This window comes from Thunnus thynnus, chromosome 6, assembly GCF_963924715.1.
Source record: "Thunnus thynnus chromosome 6, fThuThy2.1, whole genome shotgun sequence".
NCBI lineage: Eukaryota > Metazoa > Chordata > Actinopteri > Scombriformes > Scombridae > Thunnus > Thunnus thynnus.
The window spans coordinates 7,657,000-7,680,283 of NC_089522.1; the positions used below are offsets into that span (position 1 = coordinate 7,657,000).

Sequence of the window (23,284 nt, forward strand, 5' to 3'; positions counted from 1 at the left end):
CAGTTGCTTCACCAGTGGGTGGCCTAGCAATCTCCAACATAAATTACTGGCTGTCACTTTGTCGCTGCAGGCGCCTTGTAGTGAGAGTTGCACATTTTTCAGCTCAAGATACAATGCTGCCCTGAGCGAAAAAGTAGCCCAAAGCAACAAATAAATAACTCTTAACTTTCCACAGAATTTTCATCCATTCCTGTCGCCAAGAAGAGTTTTTCCACATAGAGTCATGACTGGATATTAGTATTTACTCTCCACTCTACATTGCCACTGTCAAATTTAAAACTCTGGTTGTTTTGACATTCCTACAGCAGCAGTTCATGGCTCCAGGCGTTTTGCAGGGCTGCAGACAGAATGGGATGTCCTCCTCACTGTATTAAAAGCACAGTGCTTTGTTGTGTATTTAGTCTGGCCTACTGTTCTGGCAAATCCCCTTTGCTTAAACATAGTGAACAGGCTCAGCTGAGCAGCCTTATGTTGGACATGTTCCACTAAATGTTTGTCGGTTCATTTAACAGCAATATAAATTACCAGGATGTTGTTGATGTGGCTGACTGCACTGCTGAGGTCGGGGCGGTGCAGTCAGCCCTGACTGCCCTGTCAGGTGAAAAGTGTCCATGTCCGCACGGCACAATAGATACTTTGGATTCCTCTCTTTAAATTCTCTGTTTAAGTTCCTCATTTGAATTCCAATTATGAGTTTTTGCACATTACAGTCACTCAATGTTACTGTTCCGCTCTAATCTGTTTCCCTCAGTGTCAATGGGTGTATCGGGCATTTGAGGATGTGGAGGAACTACAAAGAGGAAGAGGTGCAGGAGAGAAGGAGGAGATGTCTTTCAGGCCTTATCACGAGAACGGCTCTGACCACGAGGAGGAGAACGGCACCAATGGAGCAGGTGAAACATAATGTTACATCCTCTGAAATTGTTTATTGTAGTTACTGTCTTTTAATGTGCACTCTCTTCAATTCAAATATTTATGCGTAAAGCTGTATTTTTAAGAATCACAATGATTTTGTTCCAGATGTAATGCCAGTGTCATTAGAGCGAAACTTATTGGAACAGGATTAGTTTTTCTTGGGAGTATCCTGTCATATAAACTGTAGCTTCTTTGTGTGATTGTAGATTGATTGCAGGCTTGATGTTATAAGAAAATCTTTTGCTGCCAAAACATTACATCAGAACATTATGTTCCACATAGATTGCTATTTTCAGATGACCTCTGAATGGGTCCTTGTCACTGTGTCAGTAAAAAGTGGGTTCAGCAGTAGGTAATTTTCTCTGGATATGGAAAATTCTCCGTTTGAAAATTACACATACACATGCTATATACAGGCAGTAGTTACAGGCGTAGGGTGTCATTGAGTAACATTCAGTGTACCTTTTTATACAGTGCTGGTACATTTGACAGTTGTGCAGTACACTGTGTACTTTTACAAGTGTGTTACTAAAGGGATTTATAATGTTTTTATGTCTGTCCCAAGTTTTGGATGTTTTGTTATACAAGTACATTTTGGATGTGCTAATAACATTTAAGAACATCTCTTGAGCTCTGGACAAAATTATTTCAGTTTTTGTTTTTTGTATCTATCATAACTTGTTTTTTCTCTCCTTTCTTGATGCTAAACTAAAACAGAATTATGAATGAATGCATGCAAAGTGTATGCACTGATGTAAGAAAATTATGCTCCACAGACATCAGACTGGGAAAACTTTCCCTCTCCAATGATCTGCCTCTGGTCAGTCTGACGGTAGATAACGTCCACCTGGAGCACGGTGTGGTCTATGAATACGTCAGCACCGCCGGCATCAAGTGCCACGTCCTGGAGAAGATGGTGGAGCCCAAAGGCTGCTTCAGCCTCACTGCTAAGGTAGTTATGGGAAGATGAGATGAACTTTGATCATTTTAAGCTCATGACTAAATTGAAAATACGATGCTGAGGAGAGAACGTACCTTGAGGGTATACGTCATATTTTCCTTCATTTATCAGCTAAATGTTGGATTATGTCACTTTGTATTTGTATAGTAGTTGTTGACATGGCTTACATGTTCTCAGCCTCTGAAATATAACATCTCACGTATCACAGAACATCCCAACTTGGCCGCTCACCAGCATTTGGATCACTGATATTTGTACAACTTGTACTATTATGACAGGATCTGAAAACAGCTTTTTAGCCCCGCTGATGGCTTCACTTGTTAGTATTGGAAAGCTGACTGTTTAGTTAGACAAAAAACCCAGTTGACCTAGGTTGCTGCTGCTACAAATTCTATTTTTACTCCGATTGCAATCAACTAAATCAGGTTTCTAAACTTTTATTGTAGGAGTGATCCATCCTCACCAATGTTTCTTGTCTGTACAGATCCTTGAGGCATTTTCTGGCGATGACAGCCTCTTTGTTCATAACTGCAGCCAGCTCATCTCCCAGAACGACCGAGTAGTTACCATGCCTCAGTACGAGTTCAGACAAATCTGTGACACCAAGCTGGAGAGTATCCGACGGCGTATCAGCAGCTATCAGCAGGTACTGAGACACACTTCTACACTCTCTTGAAACACACAGGTGAAATGGAAAAAAGTCTTCATTCACTTGTGACTGAATAACAGTTCACTGAAACACAAATAAGGAAACTTAAAATCATCATTCATCATTAGTCATATTCTTACCAAAAAGATGTATCATCTCTCTTCTTCTGGCTAATTCTTACTTGCTCTTATACTGCCTTTCTGGTGTTATTGAAGTCAAAATGCAGGCTATTTTAATACATTCATATTTGCCCTTTAAGCCATATGTCAGTGTTTATTAAGCACATTCAAGTGTTATTAAACCAACCACCTCATGGTGAATACAGCACATCTGTATCATGTAAAGCTTGGCATTTAATAAGAGATTTAATAATATGAGCAGTTAGACACAAGTTCTTGTCTACATTAAATTTGTATTTTTCCGTCACTCAACACAACAAGAACTCTATTAAAGTTGATGTTAGACTATTAATAACAATTATCTGTCTATTATCATTATCTCTAAATCATATTTTCTGCTACAGTGACTGTGTTGAGTGAAAATGATTAGAGTTGTCAGTCATGCATCTTGTGCTTTCAGTAAATGATGTCTGTGTCCTGTTCCGCATCTTTTCTCTCTCTTTGCTCCCAGTTTGCCCTGGAACTGAGGAACAAGGCTTGGCCCTCCTTTAGGCAGGCCGGTGTTCGCCCTCACTCACTGGGCAGCATGGACTTTGTTCCCACCAACTGCCATGTCAACTTGATGCAGGTCTCCTACCCCAAAAGCACTACCTCTGCTGGCAGGACTTTCAGCATCCGCTTTGGGCGCAAGAACTCCCTGTTTGGTCTGGATCCTGACCAAGGTAGAGGGGACACACACAAACACACACACACACACACACACACACACACACACACACACACACACACACACCTTTATCTGAGAAGACGTGAACAATAGTACAGTCTTTGTCACATATCCACTGCTTAAGCTTAAGCTTCACTGAGATCCATCCCCTTCATGATAATACAGCTTAACCTACTTAACACCAGCTCAGTGATCATTTTGACTAATTACCCTCTATGACCATTTAAATCCCACAGCACAGAGAAGGAAAAGCCAAGCCCAGCCTCTTACAGTAGCCATAAGGTCTCAACAAGGATTCCCATAGTAAATTAGATGAGTGGTTTGCCATTAAGACTCCATTAGCCCCAGGCCATGCTCACGTTATTGACATGAGAAGTGAATGAATGATGTCAGCAAAGATGGCGCCTCGAGGCAGCGCAGGAATGTGTGCCGTTCAAGCGATTCTGCTACTGCAGAGGTCAAAGGGGAGCGAAAGGGAGAGCAAATTGAGTGGAAGTGGAATGCGGTGTCGCCAAGGAATCATTTCAAGAAGAGGGCGAAACATTAAGAAATCCATTATCCGTAGATACAGAGAGAAGTGTCTTGCCTTCTGTCTACTTTATAACATTCATTCATATTAATGAAGAGTCTTTGGGCCTTTCTGATGAACTCCCTTCTCTCACCAAAGATGAAAATGCAATACAGCTGTCTAGACAGCAGACAGTTAGCATCGCTTGCATTGTTCCAGGATACCAGCTGCCAGTCAGACATCTGCCTAGCAGTTGTACTGACGGCATGTTCTCCTCTGGTGCTTTTCAGCACGCGCTCTGCTGGTTCAACAAACCAACAACCAATCGAGATGATGTTTTCTCCAGTGGGTCCTTAGTTTTAGTGTTGCAACACAAACAGTATGAAGATCATAAGGGATATTACATTAGGTGGATAAAAAGTGTCCTTTTTCAATAGATAACCAAGGTTTTAAAAGGAATGTGTGGAATGTACATAAAAAGCATAAAGCCTTCTCTATTTAATGTTAGTGTTTGCAAGATTTTAATCTGTCTGCAGTTTTGGGACGTCTCAGCTTATTGCAGCTTAGTTTGGCTTTTAACCCAAGTAAACAGTTTTGCATCCTGCTCTTGCTGTGCATATCAGTTGCATAAGTGCCCTTTAAGAAGTTGTTTTTCATCAAGTCCAAATAGAGAACAGACAAGAGTGTTACTTCATAGTTTTGAACATCTGGGATAGATATAATTGTCAGAGAGTGAAGTCTATTTCATTACCCTCCGCTAACTTGTTGTTTCCTCTCTCCTCTCCTCTCCTCTTCTCTCCTCTCCTCTCCTCTCCTCTCTCCTCTCCTCTCCTCTCCTCTCCTTTCCTCTCCTCTAGCACTACTGAACCCCATGTCCCACACCCAGCATTGTGTGACCAGCATGGGATCTCCTTCCTGGAACTGTTCTGGCCTGGAGGGGGAAGAGCCGGATGGCAGTGGGGAGGTGACCGTGGATGGAAGCGAGGGGTTGACGGACGGTCGACGGGGCGGCCATGGAGAAGGCGGGTTGAGCTTCCTGCTCAAACAGGAAGACACAGAGACCCAGGACTCCTACATTCACTTGTACAGCCGCCTGGATGTCGCTGTTAGAGAGATGAAGCAGTATGTCGCTCAGATAGATGTGTAAGTGTAACAGTTCATAATAATCCCATCTAACTGAATAGCTTTGAACCTCATTTGAATGTAAATATGGATGTTATTGTTCCACCTTTGAATGGCATTTCTTTGTCCCTACTCCACATCTATCTCTTATCTCTACCCCCATGCCAAGTGTCATCTATCAAATAAAAAGTGTTTACTCATAACCATTCAGATAATATTTTCAGCTCCTACAGCTGCTGCTATGATCAAATATTGGCATTCCACTGGTGTTTATATGTGAGTGGACTATTTTCGTAGCCTTCATGGTGACATTTAGAGATCTTTGCATAAAAAGCTAGGAGCTGTTATCCCCACACCAGCCTCCTGAGGCTGTTTGTCAGCCTCTCTTTGTCTGTCTGCCCTTTGCCTTGTTTAAAGCTGGGGATTTACAAAAGGAACATTCTTCAGGCCCAAAATATTTATGGGCCGGGCCCAGTTCAGGAACAGGGAGTGAGGCCAGAATAACATCAAGAGAAAGAGACACATATTGTGTGTGTGTGTGTGTGTGTGCCGAGGAAGGGGTGTGACAATGAATGAATTGATGTGTATGTTTGATTGTGAAGGCGTCTATGCGGGGTGTATTATAATATAAATATAGAGTAAGTGTAAAATTGTCTTGACATTATTTGAAGGAATTCATTATAATATGCTCTATATCTCTAAAGCTATATATACATTTTAAAATATTTCAAAATCACAAATCACTATATGCAAAAAAATTGTTGTAAGTAACACTTAACACGGTGACTCCTGACTTAAACAGTATTACTTATATTTAGTTAGAAATGACATTATTGTTTTCAGATCACATTTTTGAAATGAAACTCCTTTTTTCCTTCAGCCTGTTGTCGTCTATCACCGAGCCCACAGAGCCACAAGGGGAGGGTGGGGAGCCTCCGGTCTATGAGCCAAGTCAGCCACCCTCTCTGGCCCCCTGCGAGGATGGCTGCGACCAGGACAAAGTGGAGCAAGGTGGTAAAAGGGTTTGCTTCAAGGTGAACGAGGAGGACCAGGAGGACTCAGGTCATGACACCATGAGCTACAGAGACTCCTACAGGTAATTACTTAAAGAGTGTGTCACTAATAAATCACACAGTTTCTGAAGTAGCTCAAGTTGAAATCAAACTGTAACCTGGTCATGAGAGACCAGAGTTGCTTAAAACTTTGATGTTTGAAACCATTTAAATTCATTATTTACAATCAGATTGTCATGCTTCTTTTCTCAATAAGCTGCCTGTTAGAAAGCACAATTAATTGTTTAGATTGGAGGACAAACTTCTATATTTTCCTGGAATAACAGCAGCATTTTTATAAAAAAACAAAAAGGGAGGCATGGGACACCCTGCTCTCACACCTGGATTTCTAACTGCGGATTCTATAAAACACGAACAACATTCAAACTCCCTCCTTTCTTCACTAACCCATAATGCTGCTCATTTCCCCCTTTCGGAGGCTACAATTCATTCCAGATGTTGGCGTTTTAACCGAGATCGAGGGCTAAAAATGACTTCAAAATGTTTTGGTCAGCTCTGGTTATGTCATTTGCTTGTTGTGAGTTCATTCAGATGTTACTGTGTGTGTGAGAGAGTGTGTGTGTATGCACGGTCCACTGGGCAGTGCTCCACTGAGCCCCACCCTCCACCACCCACTAAGATGTAGTTATTGGTTGTTGGTGTGGTGGGCTGGTGTATAATAGAGCCAAATGTTTGGGGTGCGGCCTCCTCACCCACTCTGTCATTAAGGCCCCGGCCACGCCATGTGAAACGCGACTACCTCATCGCAATAAAATGTAAAGGAAAATGTACGCTGTTGTATGTATGTGTACACACACACACACACACACACACACACACACACACACACACACACACACACACACACACACACACAGTGAGGTGTTTACTTGGGATTTTGGAGCCCAGTGGAAAAAAAAAAATTCTGTTCAAGGTAGCTGTAAAAGGCTGCACAGTGAATGTGCATGAATCACTCCACTTGTGAAATTTTGGATGTGATGAGAAGTGCTACTGTGTTTGAGGGGTGGGTGTATCTTTTTTTTTTTTGAGTACTGCTGAGAGACTCAGACATGAAAGCCCGAGGTGGTGACAGACCACAACAGAGCTCAACAGTTGGAGGTCACTGGCCGAGTACAGCCTGTGAGGAACATAATGTGAGAAAAAGCACAGTAGAGACTGGCTTCTACGCACACACGGAGAGAGACGGGGACAAAGACAGAAAATACAGAAAGAATTGAGGAGAGAATAGTGTGTAAAGAAATTGTAGTCAAGTAGTTTCTGTTCCAAACTCTAGTACATCGTGTCTGTCATAAATCTCTGGCCCTCAAGTGTGTATCGTGTGTGTGTATTGCCCAGTCGAGACTTTTTGTCTTGTATGTAGACACATCTAGAGTGTGTCCAGATCCAGCTGCGATGGATTACAGCTCACTCCAGACATCAGAATGCATCTAAAGTGACAACCTGTGATTGATCTTCTTTTCTTGGTTAACATGCCAAACAGTCCTAAGCATATCCTCTGTTTCCTTAAACAAGAGGCCATTTAAAATCAAAACAATATACACTGACGTCTTTTCTTGGCTTCCTTAGACAAATGAAATTGCTGAAGATATTAAAGATATTACACTTACTTACAGTATACGCGCTGATTTATAGACATAATGGGTTTTAACGCTTACACAAAAAAAATCCTACGCACCATGATTCTTTTTTTTTTTTTTTTTTAACAATTTTAATTAGCTGAGTAGGTCCTCAGATTTTTACTGTGCAATGCCTTGTGGGAAAATGATATCCATTAACACCACACTCAGAATTCAAGTGATTTTAGTCTTTTTCATATTTTGCAGTTTTCCATTGTGAATACTTCATATAACACTGGACAGTATGCTAATTGGACACAGCTACAAAGCTACTACAAGAGGCAACCTCAGAGGAAGGTGTAAATGAGTTGAGACCTGTGTGTGTGTGTTTGTGTGTATGTGTGTGTGGTTTAGGCCAGATCCGCTACTAGAAGCAGGATAATTGTCACAGTGGTGCTCACACTTTTGGCAGGAGGTATGTGAGGCTAAATTTGGAAATCATCTCCTCTGTGTGTGTGTGTGTGTGTGTGTGTGTATGGCAAAGAGTGTGTTGGTCTCCCAATTCAGCACGAGAACTCAAGGGGAATAATACAGGACAAATATGTGGGTAGAAATTGTGTGTTTATTAGGCAAAAAATAAAAGGAAAAATAACGGGAGGACTGAAGTATGATAAGAGAAAATGGAAGGAGGGCGGGAGCACAAAGTGAAAAACTTGTGTAGATTTACAACTCCACACACACGGATTACTATGAGTGTATCGTGTGTGTGTGAATGAATAAAACCCAGTGGATAATCCAAGCCAAACTACTAACTGATTGTTACATTAATTCTCTCCCCATAATTGTAATCTCTCCCCCCTACCAGCACACACACACACATATACACACGTTAAGGACCACAGAATAACCCGGCAGGTGATATCCACCCCCAACTCCACCGCTTTGTCATCCAGCAAAGCTGGGTAATAGCAAAGGAGGACAAAGGCAGTGTTGTCGTTTGGTAGCTCGTAGTCCCTCGTAGGCCGTTTGTCATGTTAATTCAGCATGTGAATCATTCAGAGCTCCTCTGAGGGGATCGGGAGTGTGCTCACTTCAAGCGATGTATAATTTGAGCCCCATAAATCTTCCACATGCTCCCGGTAATCATGTTGAATTACGTAGACACATAACTATAAATACCAGACCAAGTCATTTTACAAAACTGTCTCAGAAAGACAGAAGTTCTCTGCACACATCAATATGAATTAATACACTCATAACCGAGCTACAACACACTGGCAGCTTGTAAAAGAACATGTATAAAAGTATCTGTTTCAATATATGAGCTCCATTTTAGTCTTTAAGTCTAATACAGACATTTTTCTTATCATTCAAATGTTGTGGACTTTAATGCAGTTACAGTTTACTGAATGCTTCTCTGTGTAAACCAGTGGTGGTTGTTGCTGTGAGAAACTATTTAATTACCCTTGGCCTCACATACTGTAAATCAGAAAAGGCATTTACAATCAGAAGGATTATTTGGCAGCATAATTACAAGACGCAGCTTTCCAAATCCTCACTGTGGTTTAAGAACGGAATGAACCCTTTGCTTTATGTTACATTTTAACTGTGTGTGTGTTTTTTTTTCTCTGTATGTACATTATTCCAGTGAATGCAACAGCAACAGAGATTCAGTCCTGTCCTACACCAGTGTGCGAAGTAACAGCTCTTACCTGGGGAGTGATGAGATGGGATCAGGTAAAGAAATGAAAGGAAATGTAGTTTTTGTTTTATTGCAGTTTCTCTCTGCATGATATCTATTTGTCTCTTCATGCGTTTGATGCTTCTCCAGAAGACCTCTCATTGCAATATCTTCCTTTCATTTGCAGTGACACACTTTCTATTGCTTTGGCTCTGTTCTCTAGCACAATGGATTTCAAGTGAAACAATGATCATTTCAGAGCCAACAAGAGAAAAAAAAAGTGTCACTGTCCAAACAGACGGCACCAAAACTAAGTGAATTCAACACAAACAACGTAAACTAGGCTGAAGCACATGCATGCTTCCTGAATGTCAAACAAAGACAAGAAATAATGGGTGTTTGCATAAAAATTGATCAGTGCTTGCCAACTGCTTTAATTTGTGATAATGTTGATCATATGTCATGCTTTCAGGGCGCCAAAACAAAGAAAAAATGCACAAATTTCTTGGAGGTGACTGTGGTCACATATTTTAGACACAACATTTCATAACACCCACAGCCACATTTTTGAACATTGAGCCAAGTATGTGTCCACTGCTGTTCATCACATAGTTTTTTTTTTTTTTTATCAGTGTGAAGTTTCACACAGCTTTGTAAAGATACAATCTGATGAATTTGATTCCCTCTGTCCTCTATAATTTGATTCAGCAGAAGTTACATAAAAACTTAGTTAATAAACTTAAAATATGTTGACCAATCTAACATTTTTTCCTGCCAGGGGATGAGTTGCCGTGTGACATGAGGATTCCTTCAGACAAACAGGACAAGCTGCACGGCTGCCTTGAACACCTTTTCAACCAGGTACGTTCTGGGGTTCAGTTTAGAGTAAAATGCTGGATTTATGTTTAAAAAAGGGGTTTGTGTGCCTCTAACAGCTTCCCCAAACCTTATCCTTTCATACTTTGTGCTTGCTCTGAACTTGTAAGTCTAGTCTTATAGTTTTAAATTTAATTATACACCAAAACCTTAATCCTAAAATACACAAAGACGTGTGGACCAATTAAGATTAGCCAACTTTAAACTCAGCCAAAATGTTCAAAACTGAAAGATAGTGAAACAAGAATGCACCCACATGTTAGTGTTAGAACCCACCACCATGAAACCATTTGGAACAGATGATTGTGATAGTAATCAACATCTGGGTTGAGTTACCTCGTGGAGCTCTCTGTCCTCTGGTCAGGATTCTAGTTTTCTCTGTCATCTTTCACTTGACCTCCTTTCCTTCGTCTTTCCCTTTCTTTGTCTCTCCTACACACACACACATACGTGGACTCAGTGAAAGCCATCCATCCGTCTTTTCCTCTCCTCTTACCAGCATCTGATGTCCTTTGACTCTCCATGGGGTGCACCCACTTTGGCTGCCGTAGTTCTTTCCACATGTAAACAGCAGCTCAGGGGGCCTGCAAACACAAGCTTTGTTGTTGTTAATGCTGAAAGACCCAAGCCAGAGGCAATCACAGAGTTGTGTGTGAGTGGGCATGTGTGTTTGTTAGAATGACACGGAAAGAAGGGGAAGGGAGGAAAGGTAGCTGGAAGAAGAAAGGAAGAAAGGTTGTAGAATGATGGCTTGCATACAGAGAAAGTCCGATTGATTACCTGACAATCTTTCTGTGTGTGTGTGTGTTTTTGTATTTGTGCACACAGGTTGACTCCATCAACGTTCTACTCAAAGGACCTGTCATGACCAAGGCTTGTGAGGAGACCAAGTATTTTTACTCTGACCACAGCCAACTAGGTACATATTTGTCTCTTGCGTGTACAAGTGTGTGTGTGTGTGTGTGTGTGTGTGTGTGTGTGTGTGTGTGTGTGTGTGTGTGTGTGTGTGTGTGTGTGTGTGTGTGTGTTTGCTGCTTTAAAGGTGAGAGAGTGTCATCTTGCTTCTGTTAAACCAGCTGTTACACAGCAGATGCACACACACTCACACATTCCTGTTTTGTTTTTTTTGTTTTTTTTTTTTGCAAACAGAGTTTCGCCAAACAGAAGACTGGACAGTTCGTTGTCGTTGCATGATCCACAAGAACATCCAGGAGGACCCTTGGAACCTGCCTACCTCTATCAAAACCCTGGTGGAGAGCCTGCAGAGATTTGCGGATGGTTAGTGGAACACACACACACACACACACACACACACGGACATGTGATCGTATAAAGTTACAATCAGTCACTACATTTTGTTTTCCTTCCACCTCTACAGATGGAAAGAACCAGCTTCTCCTGGCTCTGCTCAAGTGCACAGGTAGGGTAACGTGTCAGTGTTTGTTAAACAGAAACCAGCTCATATTCAGAACAAAGTTGTGACGCATAATCAAACCAGATAGAGCCCAGTTGTAATTTTCCATAAAATTTCCAGAAGAGATGTTAAAACCGGCTGTGCAGTCACTCAGCAGAACTGAGTCTCAAGCAGCAGGATAGGTCTCATAACTGCAGTATTTTAAATGATTCCACCAGTTTTGGGCTCTGTGCAAATGAGATCATCCATCATATGAAAATACAGCCAGTTCTACATTAGGACATCTGCAGGTCCTTAAAACATCTATTAAAATGATTCAATTAGGAAAAAAAAGATTTATCTAAAATGTCAAGAATACAATTTCTTTGGAATTTTTCAACATTTAATGAGGTTTTATTATCTTTATTTCCCTCAGTTTGTCACATGGCTTTGAAACAATTTATGCCCACTTTTGCTTTAATGGTGAACAGCCTGATATAATAGCTAATAAACCAAGCAAGTTTTAATTTCTTTCCAGTAAAATTAAATAATCCTAAAAACTCTTTCAGCAATGTTTTCCAGGTTGAAGTCAATTGCTGTATATTTGTACAGCAGTGAAGGTTGGTGTTGAAGCATATGATGCTCCAGTAGCTTTGAACTGTGCACAGTGGCATATGGTGCTAGTTAATGTGAGTTATCCTCATAGGGGATCCTGGCTAATGGGGTACAGTATATGTACTGGAGCAACTCCAGGACATATGTAATGAGGAAGGTGAGAGTGGCAGGTTGGGATGCCTCACCCTTTCTGCCCACTGACCTTCTCACCTTTTTCTCCTACACCTATGTCCTTTGTACCCTCTGAACTCCCTCCATCACTCTCTGACATAAAAATTTCTTTCTAACATACCAGACACCTCTTTGCAACTGCGGCGAGATGTGATCTTCTGCCAGGCGGCGACGGGCGCTGTGTGCACGCTGGCTGAGCAGCTGCTGGCGGCGTTGCGGTCGCGATATAACAACGCCGGCGAGTACCAGGAGGACGGCAAGGAGACCAGCCGCAAGTGGCTGGAGCAGATATCTGCTATCGGTGTGCTGCTGCACTTCCAGTCCGCGCTAGCACCACATCAGGTGAGGACAAATTTTCTGCTTTTATTTGACAAGTAGGGCAAACCCACTCTATGATATAGCTTCATCATTTGGATGTGTTTTTAGAAAAAATAAAAATCTTATGTGATGCGGTTTTAAGCAAACATCAAAAATGCAGAGGATGCTCTGTGTGTGTGACGCTAAATCAAAACGTCTGAGTCTATATGGCTTTCTAGCCATGCAGCTGTCTTCACAACTATCAAAACTGTCTTCCTGGTGCAACTTCTAAGCTTCCTTTCTCTCCCCTGGCAGAAAGAGGAGCGGACCATGCTGGAAGACACCAAGGCGGCCCTGTTGGACTTGGACAAAGTCACAGTGTTCTTCAGGCAACTGGAGGATGAGTGTCTAGTCACAAGTAAGAAACTCCATCAACAAAAACTGACTCGGCCCATTCAAACCAGACTGCTGGTAATGAGCAGCTGTATGGTTTGACCAACTCGGAATAAAGTTCCATTATGTGCATGTATGGTAGCTATTGAGGGTGAAATTGCCATTTTGCCGTTGAAGATTTCATTTTCTTTTCAGTGGAAAGCTGTTAAATGGGGAGCTAAAACAACACTATAATGACTCCATAAATCATCTTGAACAAGGGCAGAGCATGCAGTCTCTTAAAGTCCTCGTTGTCCTTGTATTACAGATAAGATGGTCCCTTCCTGACATGCTGTGTGCAGCTTTATTTAAACTTTAATGCTGCTCTGAGACACATGAAATACTCACACATATGCAACTGAAGTATCCATAGATACAATACATTTAAATATTCATGCACATAGATATTAGTCTTGCAACAAAATGCGGTATGTGCTGTTCTAAAGAAATACTCTTTTGACGCATAAAGATGGCAAATTGACATCGTTGCCTCCGCTGAAGGTCAAAACATTTATTTCATAGTAAGCAAATACAAAGTTTAGGGCACAGGCATATTTGTTCCTTTAATAACCTCCGTCTCTGTATTCACTGAAAGCTACCAGAGGTCTCAGCTGCTACAAAGGACGACTGCATCCTGAATCAGTTCTCTTTTCAGCATCTTCAGTATGGCCAGCAGAGATTGCAGCTCAAAGGAAAAGCACAACACGCACTTCTCATTTTAGGAGGCAAAGTTATGGATGAGGCAGGGATTTGCTATTCTAGGTTAGCACTCAGCATATATGCTGCATATATTGTGCACAAACAGCATGCAAAAACACACATTAACTCAATCAATCACTCTGCACTTGTCTTATTCATGACATAAAAGTAAGACAGTTATGTAGAGTATATACAGAGAATGCAGACTCAAGACTTCACTCATTCATCTCCTACACTTAGAAAATCATTTTTAACCAAACTGCTTTGCTGAAGTTGCACTTTCAGCTCAGACTGCTGCAGTGCAGGCAGATGGTTTTTGGCGGCAGTGTCCATCGGACAGTATTGATTTCCTAATAGCATGCAAAGCGAGCTAGAAGCTATAGGTAGAGTCATGTAAGCACCACAAAGTCTGAGGCCCCAGAGTTCAGCCTGAAACATCACGGCCAATTCCACAGGATTATGGCTTGATGGGTTCTCCAGGAAAGAGCGCTGACCCTAGAGGTCGCTCAGTAAAGGTCATCTTTTCTATTTTCTGACAACTGCTGGAGTGCCACAGTCGGAAAATGTTACGACAGATTCGGCACAAGTCAGCTTAAGACTTATGAATTATTAGTTGTCATGTATTGTTTGTAGAATTATGAAAAAGGTTACTGATCTGCATACAAATGACACAGTAATAACATAATACTTTAAAACTATTTTTTTTAGGTTTGCCAGCTGTTGCCACATTAAAAACATCTTGCAGACATAACATTAAGTGTATTGCAGATTTTCCTAACATGACTAACACAGAAAAGCGCCGGTGTTAAATTTAATGTGACTATTGAAATTTTTTCCGTTAGTGTGACACAACTAAGGGAAAGCCAGAGACACTGTGGTTTCTCCTCTTTTTGTTCTGGCAGGATGGAGTTTCTGATACACCTGCAGTGACTGTGGTTTGATAAAGTCGTTAGGGAAAACTACAATATACTGTATATTATTTGAAATGACGGATGGTGCTCTCTAATGCTGCAGTGTTTCTCTTTAATTGCATTGGAAAATCTGCATAATAATCATAATAAGACTATGATCTTCTGACTGTGTACACATCTATTAATGCTGTATATTCTATGTGTGAAATGGTTTTTAAAACAAAATAATGATAAATAATAAATTCAAGTAATAAATGTATCATAGTTTACTCTGTAGATGTCTATCTGAAGGTATTAAAGGTACCAAACTTCATAGCCCTTTACAATACAGTCTTGTCAACGTCTCTCCTGTCTGTGTATGTCCATTACAGACACACCAGTGTGTTACCAGGTGGAGGGCAGCCGACAGGCCCTGAGGGTCACTCTGTACCTGGACAGCTGTCATTTCAGTGAGCTGCCCAGCCGGCTGCAAAATGGAGGCAGCCTTAAGCTTCACACCGTCCTCTTCACCAGGGGTAAGCAACTGGGCAGACTGGGACTGAGGAAGTGGAGCAACTGCAGGAGAATAAGATCAGTGATTAGAGCATAACACAACAGTGGCAAGTAGTGCTGGGCATTGTTCCCTCAAAATACAATACCTAAGTTTCAGGAACAAAGCAATCTTTTTTTTTCTCTCAATATCTTATTTAATATAACGCAGTTTCCTATTAAACCATTTTAACAAAATAAGCTTTGTTGTCTTTACACAAACAGCTGCACAAATGGGACTGACAAAGAGTCTGACCACACATGCTGTTCATTTGAAAGCGTATCTCACTGTTTGAGTCAACTGAGTTAAATTCAAAGAAGGTCATTTTGGACACAGATCACATGGAAATCACTTCATATACCATGTACATGTAGAATTGTATCATTTAAAAACACTCTCAGTGCTTCATGGAGCCTCTTTGCCTCTCACACATGTACATTCCCTGATAGCTTTATGTGCTTTTATTAAGTTGAGACTGAGGCCTTTTTAAAAGCCTTTTAATGCCCTCCAACTTCACGTTCTCCCTTGCTGCCATGCTCTTTGTAGTTCTCCACCAGTCTGAGCTGGCTTAGTATGAATAGTTAGCATCATGCCCGTCTGCCAAATGGCCATTAATTTTTCACAGACAAGTGCCAGTTGGAACACTTACCAAATGAGAGAGTTCATATTGTCCTCATGTACTTCAATGTGGAAGAAAAGTACTGCAACACTGCTTCAGAGCTGTTCAGCCATGCAGATATGCGGATGTACATCGCCACCTACTGGAAAATAGTCTTTACTGCAGGTTGAGGAGACGTATGAAGCACCATATGACATTGCAGATGCTGAAGTTTGTGTTTGTGTATCCTTATCTATGAACACCATATGTCCTCACATGGATAAAAAAAATCTTCTAAAGTGAGGACATTTTGGACAATCCTCACTGTTTCAAAATATTATTTTAAAGTCAAGGGTAGGATTAAGTTTAAGGCTGGTTGATTGGATGGATTTAGGGAGTCTAGGGAGTTCTTATTTTCAGAGTTAAAATAAGAATAATGTTTTGAGCATAAGGGAATAATGATTATGTTTAAAGTGATGAGGGTTTAATTTCACGATCAGGGAATACTGTGATCCTAGAAATGTGTGCCTATGTGTGTGGATCTAAATGCTCCCTGTCTGTTTTATCCAGCACTGGAGCGTCCAGAAGGAGCGTCCCAGCAGGAGAACATCGCCACGGAGGAGTTCCAGCAGCGCATCAACGCTGTCTCACTAGAGAAGGTCAAGGGCTACTACCGCAGACTCAGGTACGCTATGCTATACTGCATCACGGCCCTCCAGTGGCTTACTCACTAACACTCAGGATATTTTTCACCTTAAAGGGAGAGTTCACCCTGTGGTGTTGCATAAGCAAGCAGAAACTGCATGTCGATTGCTGTTTTATTTTTCTTTGAACTATTGTCAAGGTCTAGAATTTTTCAATGTGAGAGTTACATCATTTATCTTTAACGGAGTCCCACACAGTCTTACAGGCTAGGGTTCATAGGATTTCAAACATTTGTATATGTAGTTTGGAGTATTAATTCTTAAATCATGTTGGAAAAACTCAGCGTCAACACGGATGGATGACTGAGAATCTTTAGAGATATTTTTGTAATATTTATGAAACAAAAGGAAAGAATTATTAAACTAGCTTAGATATGAATTTGGTTTAAAAAAAAATGTCAAAGTTCTAGTATTTGTGATAATGTTCATTTTTGATAATCTCTGAAAAATAAATCTGATCATATATATATATATATATATATATATATTTTATCACATCACTTGCAAAATGAGATGGTCAAAAAATCAAAATGTTTACTATAAAAACTCATTTATTATATTCGTTATATTCTATATGTGTGATTTACAGAGCTGCATATATGCTTGCATGTTTCTATCTGTTTTTATTTTATTCCTACTTTGATTGTTATTGTCATTGCACTGCAACATATTCATATTTTAACAGTCTTGTTGATATGGATGTGGTTTCTGGTATGTCCATGTTAATTTCCAGGAAATGGCTCATGTAGCATCAATAAATAATGAAATATGTTCTGTAGCAGATGCATATTATATATATAGTGAAGTACTCTGCGACTCAAGATGACTCAGCTCTCACACTAAGTGAGTCAGAGGAGGCAAATCTGTAGATTTTTAAAAAAACTGAAATAGAAATGTTTTTGTCCCAACAGAGCTTTCTATTTGGAGAAGTCCAATCTTCCTACAGACTCAAACACCACAGCTATGAAGATTGACCAGGTAAATATACACTTATTCATATATGTTTCCCATTTACTGCGGTCACAGATTGCGTACATTACAGTGTACCATGTAATTTATATCCTGTTCTTGTAACATAAGTACGTCTGTATATAATGTTGTGACTGAATATAAATGCAAGCACAGATACTGGGCCTTGAAGTTAGAGATCTTCAACCAAGCATTTCAAAAGTAAGATGAACTGATGTCCTGCTTCCTCCACTGGAAATCCCCACTAGCTCGTCAAGACCCCCTATTAACTCTAACTAACCACAACATTATCAACTACTTTCATTTGAACTTCTGCGATAATTAGATTAGAAAGACTATTTTAGTGTCTCAAACTGACTGTAGCGGAAATAGATTCCAGTGATTATAACTGAATAGAACATAGCACCAATATCTAGAGACTTATTCTCAGGTTTCAGTTGTCTTTAAAACAAAAAAGTACAAAGAGTCAAACCTCTTTGTGTTGTTTTTAATGGGATTTCCCCCTGTTTATGCTGGTGCACCATCCTAACAAGTCAGTTACTCTGTTCAGTCTAGTGTTGAGTATTAAAATCTATCAAGTGGTATGAGATCATTTCACTTGTTTCTAATACAAATAAGCTTTTTCAAATTTAAAAAAAAAATCTCAAAAAATGCTGCCTCAATTTCAAATACAATCCTTCGTCTCAAGGAAATTACCAGAAGTGGTGAAACTATATAGAAAATGAATGATCTTTTCCTCCACTTGCTTTTGTAAAATACAGATTTTAACACTCAATAATAGTCTTCGTGACTTGGTAAGATGGCCACTTTTAAGATATCGCACTGTATCTTCTTTTTAGCAGTCCATTTAACCATTGACCCTCTCTGGCCTTCACTTTCTCCTCCTCATAGCTGCTGCGGCCCCTCAACACACTGGACGACCTTTGCCGACTAATGCAGTCCTACATCAACGTGCGCCCGAGTGCCCAAGGCCACCCGTCAGGTGTCGGCTTGCTGTGTGTGTCCTCTGAACTGTGTAACCGCCTGGGAGCCTGCCACATCACCATGTGTGACACAGGCATGCAGAGGTCAGCCTGGCACTACGCCAACACTATGATACTGCTTGTGTAGTATCACTTGTCAGCTGGAATTAAGATTAACACAGTGCAGAGTGGATGACATGCACCACTGAACCACAAAAGCGCAGCCTGTCTGAATTAATTTCGAGGTGTCCAGCAGGTGCACATATGGACAACCCTGTTAATGTGTGTTTGTTACAGAGGTACACACAGAGCTGACCTTTTGGCTTTTTTGTTCTTCACAGATCTACATTAGGCGTGACACTGGAGCAGGCAATGATACTAGCCAGGAACCACGGGCTCATGCCGCGCTGCATCATGCAGACCATGGACATTATGCGCAAACAGGTAAACCTCAGATGCATTTGATCTCAGACTGTGTTCCATGGACCACTAGACTCCTTTAGGAGAGTCTACCACAAAGTCTTACCACATGAATATCTGACAAATTCACTTGAACTCATAGATCATGGCCTAATCTGTCAAGTTGTGGGTGTGTTAGATCTCCTGACTTAGTGTAGATGCTCAGCTTGTCAGGCCAATTGAGTGAACTGCCATGTGGTTATTGTGGAGCTTATAGCATGTGTTTTCTCTTCTACCAGGGGGCAAGAGTTGAGCTCTCTGCTAAAAATCTCAAGGTAATGGACCAGATGCCTCCGTCAGCCCCAAGGTACTGTATCAAACCACTTCCAGACACCTCTGCCCATGCCATCTGCACATTGCACCATTTATGGTCGTAGACAAAGTGGCTTTCCCTCATTTGAATTTTTTCTCTTCAGGCTCTTCAAGCTGTGTTTGCCACCCTCAGACGGAGAGCTCTAAGAAAGCCGTCACTTGAGAGAACTCATCAGAGAGAGGGTGAATGTGGAAGATATGATGAGAGATAACAGTAACGACACCGCTTTCCTTCCAAGAGACACTCCAGATGGAAAGACCCTTGTCCCCCCTCCCCAATGCCCCAGTGACACAGGGATCATTCTAGCATGGATACCACTAGAGTCTTCAGTGCAACGTACAGGCTAACGCCCCCAGCTCCACAACACTGCACAGACGGATAATGTCAGTTATCTGGGAGGACCTGAAGCTCAAGACTAATCGTGTACTGTTATTCATGGGAGCCTCCCAGATCAGTAATACCGCTTGGGCTGTCTGTCTACACAGACACATACACATAGCTGACAACAACTCAACAACTGATGCAAAATATTCACAACATAAGTGAAAAGGAGATGCTTTTCTGAAGACATCCACAGAGATTATGCTCATAGCTGAGCTGTTATTATTAACTGGATTAATCAAACTACCTGTAGCTGACTGTCATCATAAATGCAGATGTTATCCATTTTTGCCTTGGACTGCAACTCCAGAGAACTGTCTCTTTCTCTGTTTTGGGCTGGTGTTCCCCAGGACTCAATGTTTGGACCCCATGTGAAGTAGAATACTGGAAAGCTCTGGTATTCTTGTATGATAGCTGGCTGAGTAGAAGCAGAAAGTCAAGGAATAGACAGAGGGATGGAAGTAGGGATGGGAGGTACAGATGTAGGGATGGACGGTAGGGGGCTGCTCTTTCTTCAGCCCATTGCATGTGGTTACTGTGCAATTACTGTAGGTTTAGTGTGAGTACTGTATTACTGCACTATATGAAGGATAGTTATTTATTGTATCGTATCTGGAAGGAGTGTTTTTATCCCTTACTCATAATATTATCAGGTATTAAAGAATCTAAAAGCATTCCAACCCACATATTGAACAGTATTTAAAGGACCAATGGCATGCCATTTTTTAAACGTAACTGCTTGTGTATTTCATTTTATTTATGTGTATGGAATTTGATTACGTCAGGAAGTGTTACATTAATCTTCAGGGAATGCAACGGAGGGAAGATGAACAGAAGCTAGCTCATCAGAATCTGGACAAAGGAAGCTAAAGCAAACTATACACGGCTGTTTGTCAATAAGCAGACAAGTCAACAGGTTGGGAATATTGAAACATTGATAAATAATTAATATATTAATTAAAAATGTACTAGTTGAAGGATTGCCTTCTGTTAACTTGGACATTATGTTTATATTTAAATTGGCTTTTAAGTTGTCTTCAGTCGTATTTACTGTAGGTATTAAAATAAGCACAATGATTGGTCCATTCAAGTTGCAGTGTTAGTGAAAAGTACTGTAAGGAGTTTTTGTGGATGTAAACAAAGGGATCATTTCAGGACTGAAACACAGTAACATGATTACTGAACATTTCAATTTTTTTGTACATACATGATGTCAGAGGAAGAAGATAGGAAATGTCTTACAGCAGCAGAGAAATGCTATAAATTAAGTTGGATTATTTTTATGGAGATAATATAGTATATAAAATTTAAATTTTTTTTTTATTATTCATGACTGTGCATTTGAAGAGAAGCGGTTTCTCTTTGATGAGTGTAACCTCACTTACAATTTGTTTTTGACCATTTATAAAGGTTCGTTATGCATTTCAAGAATCTGTATGACATTCTGCATCCATTAGGTGGATCATTTTGTCCTTTTTATTTATTTAAAAGCAGTCTGGACTCAAATGAGAATGTGGGAATTGTTTCTACATATTCTCCCACACTATTATGGCCAATGCAAATTTACATCCCTCAGTTGGCAAACTGTAAGACTCAGCGGATATTTGCATTATTCTCATTTCCCATATCAAATTTGCTCTTAATCTGAGCAGTGTACATAGTCTAAACTCTGAATGCAGCATTAGTTACCATAACCTGGTCTCAAGTCTGTGTTACAAGTTTAAATTAGCTAATGACTGCAGCATGTTGGTGTAGCTGGACAACAACAAATATGTCACTGATTACACATTTATTTGCATTATTCTAATGTTTCATTGTTGTATATACTTTATTTGCAATTTTATGTTGCTTGAAAATAACTGTACAAAGGATCTTTCTAAAATTATCATTGTGAATCCAATCTTAACAAGCTAGTAAATAAAATGTTCACAGTATGACAATGTTTTTCAGTGAAGCAGCAGTGTTGCCAAGTGATGATCCCACAGAGGACGTGATGTCCAACATAAAAATGCAAAACACACACCGCTGAAGTGGTTTCGCTCTTGTCAGGACTCCTGTTCTAACATTTATCTTGTGATTTTGCCTGTAATACATTGTGTCCTACATGTGTTTATGTTGCCTCGGCCTATGATTTCATATGAATGCCTCAAAAGGAGGGAACACTGAAAATGATTATATCTCTTCGCCTGCACACATCATATCAAGAAGTGCTACTGAAAGTGAACATCAGGACTTCTGACTGAGCTGGTTTCTTATTCCAGTCCATTTACTCATAATTTTGCTGTCTTCGATCACGTCCTGCTTTCCAGCTAACCTGATGCTTATCATGGGGAAATTGAATTTACTCAACATACTTAATACATTATTTAGTCATTATATTTCACTTTCACTCTGTAAAGGGATCTACATTACATTCTTTTGCACTTGAATGTCTAGTGAAGTGTTTGCAGGCCGGCTGAGATTTTCCATTTGTTTGTTTTATGTCTTGACTGACACTGATTTATATTTTAATGACTGTAAGTGTCCTTTACTTTATCAGGACCACGGCAAGAAAGCAAACCTTATAGCTTGACATAGTTTCAGGTATCCATTACCGGACTAAAGAAGGGTGCAGATATGAATATTGCATGAACGTGCATCATCAAATGAAAGCCATCCTTGCAGCTTCTCTCTTGGGCCGCACACTTGAGAGGATGGGAGGTTATTTCAGGATAGATTTTTGGAAACAAGACACGTTCGAGTAATGATCCTCTCATCCCAATCAGCAACTTGAAATGGTTTTGACAGCATAGTCTACTCCACACTGACATACCAGACCAGGTGTTGTTGCAGTAGAAGAAGGATGATTGCATGTTCAGTTCAACTTTGCAGCATGAATGATCTCTTAGCCATTAAATGATTGCAACGTAAGGAGAGAAAATCATGTGCATTTCCCTCCTTTGCTGTGTCTGACAAACAGCCGGAAGGGGCTAACGTAAAAGCATACAGTGTGCAGTTTCGCGTGGTTATTGCAATTGGTTTTCTAGGGGGGACCGACACCGACTGCATTCACCACCAGCACACACCCCTCAGCGCCGGTGATGCATCCCAGCGGCAAGGGCACGGACAACTCCTCGTTAGAGTCGTCTCGACTTTAGAATGGTGCAGAAATCTCTCAACGGCGGGGTTTACCCAACTCAAGCCGGAGAGAAGAAGCACAAAGTCGGGTTCGTTGGTTTGGACCCCGGGGCTCCTGAATCCAGCAGGGATGGGGCGCTGCTCATTGCGGGTTCGGAAAGCACCAAGCGGAGCAGCATCCTCTGCAGACCGAGGTCCAGCATCTCCGCCGGGAGACCCAGACCGTCGAAGAAAAATGCCAGCTATCGGAAACTACAGAATTTTCTCTATAATGCGCTGGAAAGACCGCGGGGATGGGCGTTCATCTACCACGCTTATGTGTAAGTGATGTTTGTGTCGTGGAAAGCATGTTGATTCTGTCTGTGGCCTTTTACTTTGAGGATACACCGATGTTACAGTACTGTGTCATGGTTTTGGGGCGGGGGGCTGTTATGGAGTTTTTCGGGTTCTGTCTTCATTGATGATAACGTAGATGGCGCAGTAAAGGGTTAAACGCTGTCAGGCTGCCAAGCATAGCCTGATCATACCTAGCGGAGGTGTCACATCA

At 40.9% G+C, this 23,284-nt stretch overlaps 2 protein-coding genes across 4 annotated transcripts in view; both read left to right on the plus strand.

Annotated features, from left to right (window-relative positions):
• prex1 (phosphatidylinositol-3,4,5-trisphosphate-dependent Rac exchange factor 1) overlaps positions 1 to 21,729 on the plus strand; it is an 80,959-nt gene extending 59,230 nt beyond the window's left edge. Inside the window, exons 21-40 of the mRNA XM_067591467.1 lie at positions 752 to 893; positions 1,692 to 1,867; positions 2,361 to 2,522; positions 3,156 to 3,366; positions 4,737 to 5,022; positions 5,882 to 6,097; positions 9,279 to 9,367; positions 10,090 to 10,172; positions 11,016 to 11,106; positions 11,337 to 11,465; positions 11,566 to 11,607; positions 12,491 to 12,708; positions 12,979 to 13,081; positions 15,077 to 15,220; positions 16,403 to 16,517; positions 17,448 to 17,514; positions 18,397 to 18,572; positions 18,809 to 18,911; positions 19,166 to 19,233; positions 19,343 to 21,729. Coding sequence (XP_067447568.1) covers positions 752 to 893; positions 1,692 to 1,867; positions 2,361 to 2,522; positions 3,156 to 3,366; positions 4,737 to 5,022; positions 5,882 to 6,097; positions 9,279 to 9,367; positions 10,090 to 10,172; positions 11,016 to 11,106; positions 11,337 to 11,465; positions 11,566 to 11,607; positions 12,491 to 12,708; positions 12,979 to 13,081; positions 15,077 to 15,220; positions 16,403 to 16,517; positions 17,448 to 17,514; positions 18,397 to 18,572; positions 18,809 to 18,911; positions 19,166 to 19,233; positions 19,343 to 19,385 — 2,664 coding nt within the window. The 3' untranslated portion in view covers positions 19,386 to 21,729. The remainder of the gene's footprint in view (positions 1 to 751; positions 894 to 1,691; positions 1,868 to 2,360; positions 2,523 to 3,155; positions 3,367 to 4,736; positions 5,023 to 5,881; positions 6,098 to 9,278; positions 9,368 to 10,089; positions 10,173 to 11,015; positions 11,107 to 11,336; positions 11,466 to 11,565; positions 11,608 to 12,490; positions 12,709 to 12,978; positions 13,082 to 15,076; positions 15,221 to 16,402; positions 16,518 to 17,447; positions 17,515 to 18,396; positions 18,573 to 18,808; positions 18,912 to 19,165; positions 19,234 to 19,342) is intronic.
• Positions 21,730 to 22,079: 350 nt separating this feature from the next.
• The window catches only part of LOC137184109 (potassium voltage-gated channel subfamily KQT member 2-like), a 33,870-nt gene continuing 32,665 nt past the window's right edge, over positions 22,080 to 23,284 (plus strand). For 2 of the 3 annotated variants that reach the window (XM_067591482.1, XM_067591484.1), the window contains exon 1: positions 22,080 to 23,057. In XM_067591482.1, the coding sequence (XP_067447583.1) occupies positions 22,759 to 23,057 (299 nt within the window). In that variant the 5' untranslated portion in view covers positions 22,080 to 22,758. The remainder of the gene's footprint in view (positions 23,058 to 23,284) is intronic. The other variant, XM_067591481.1, reaches the window with a different exon arrangement.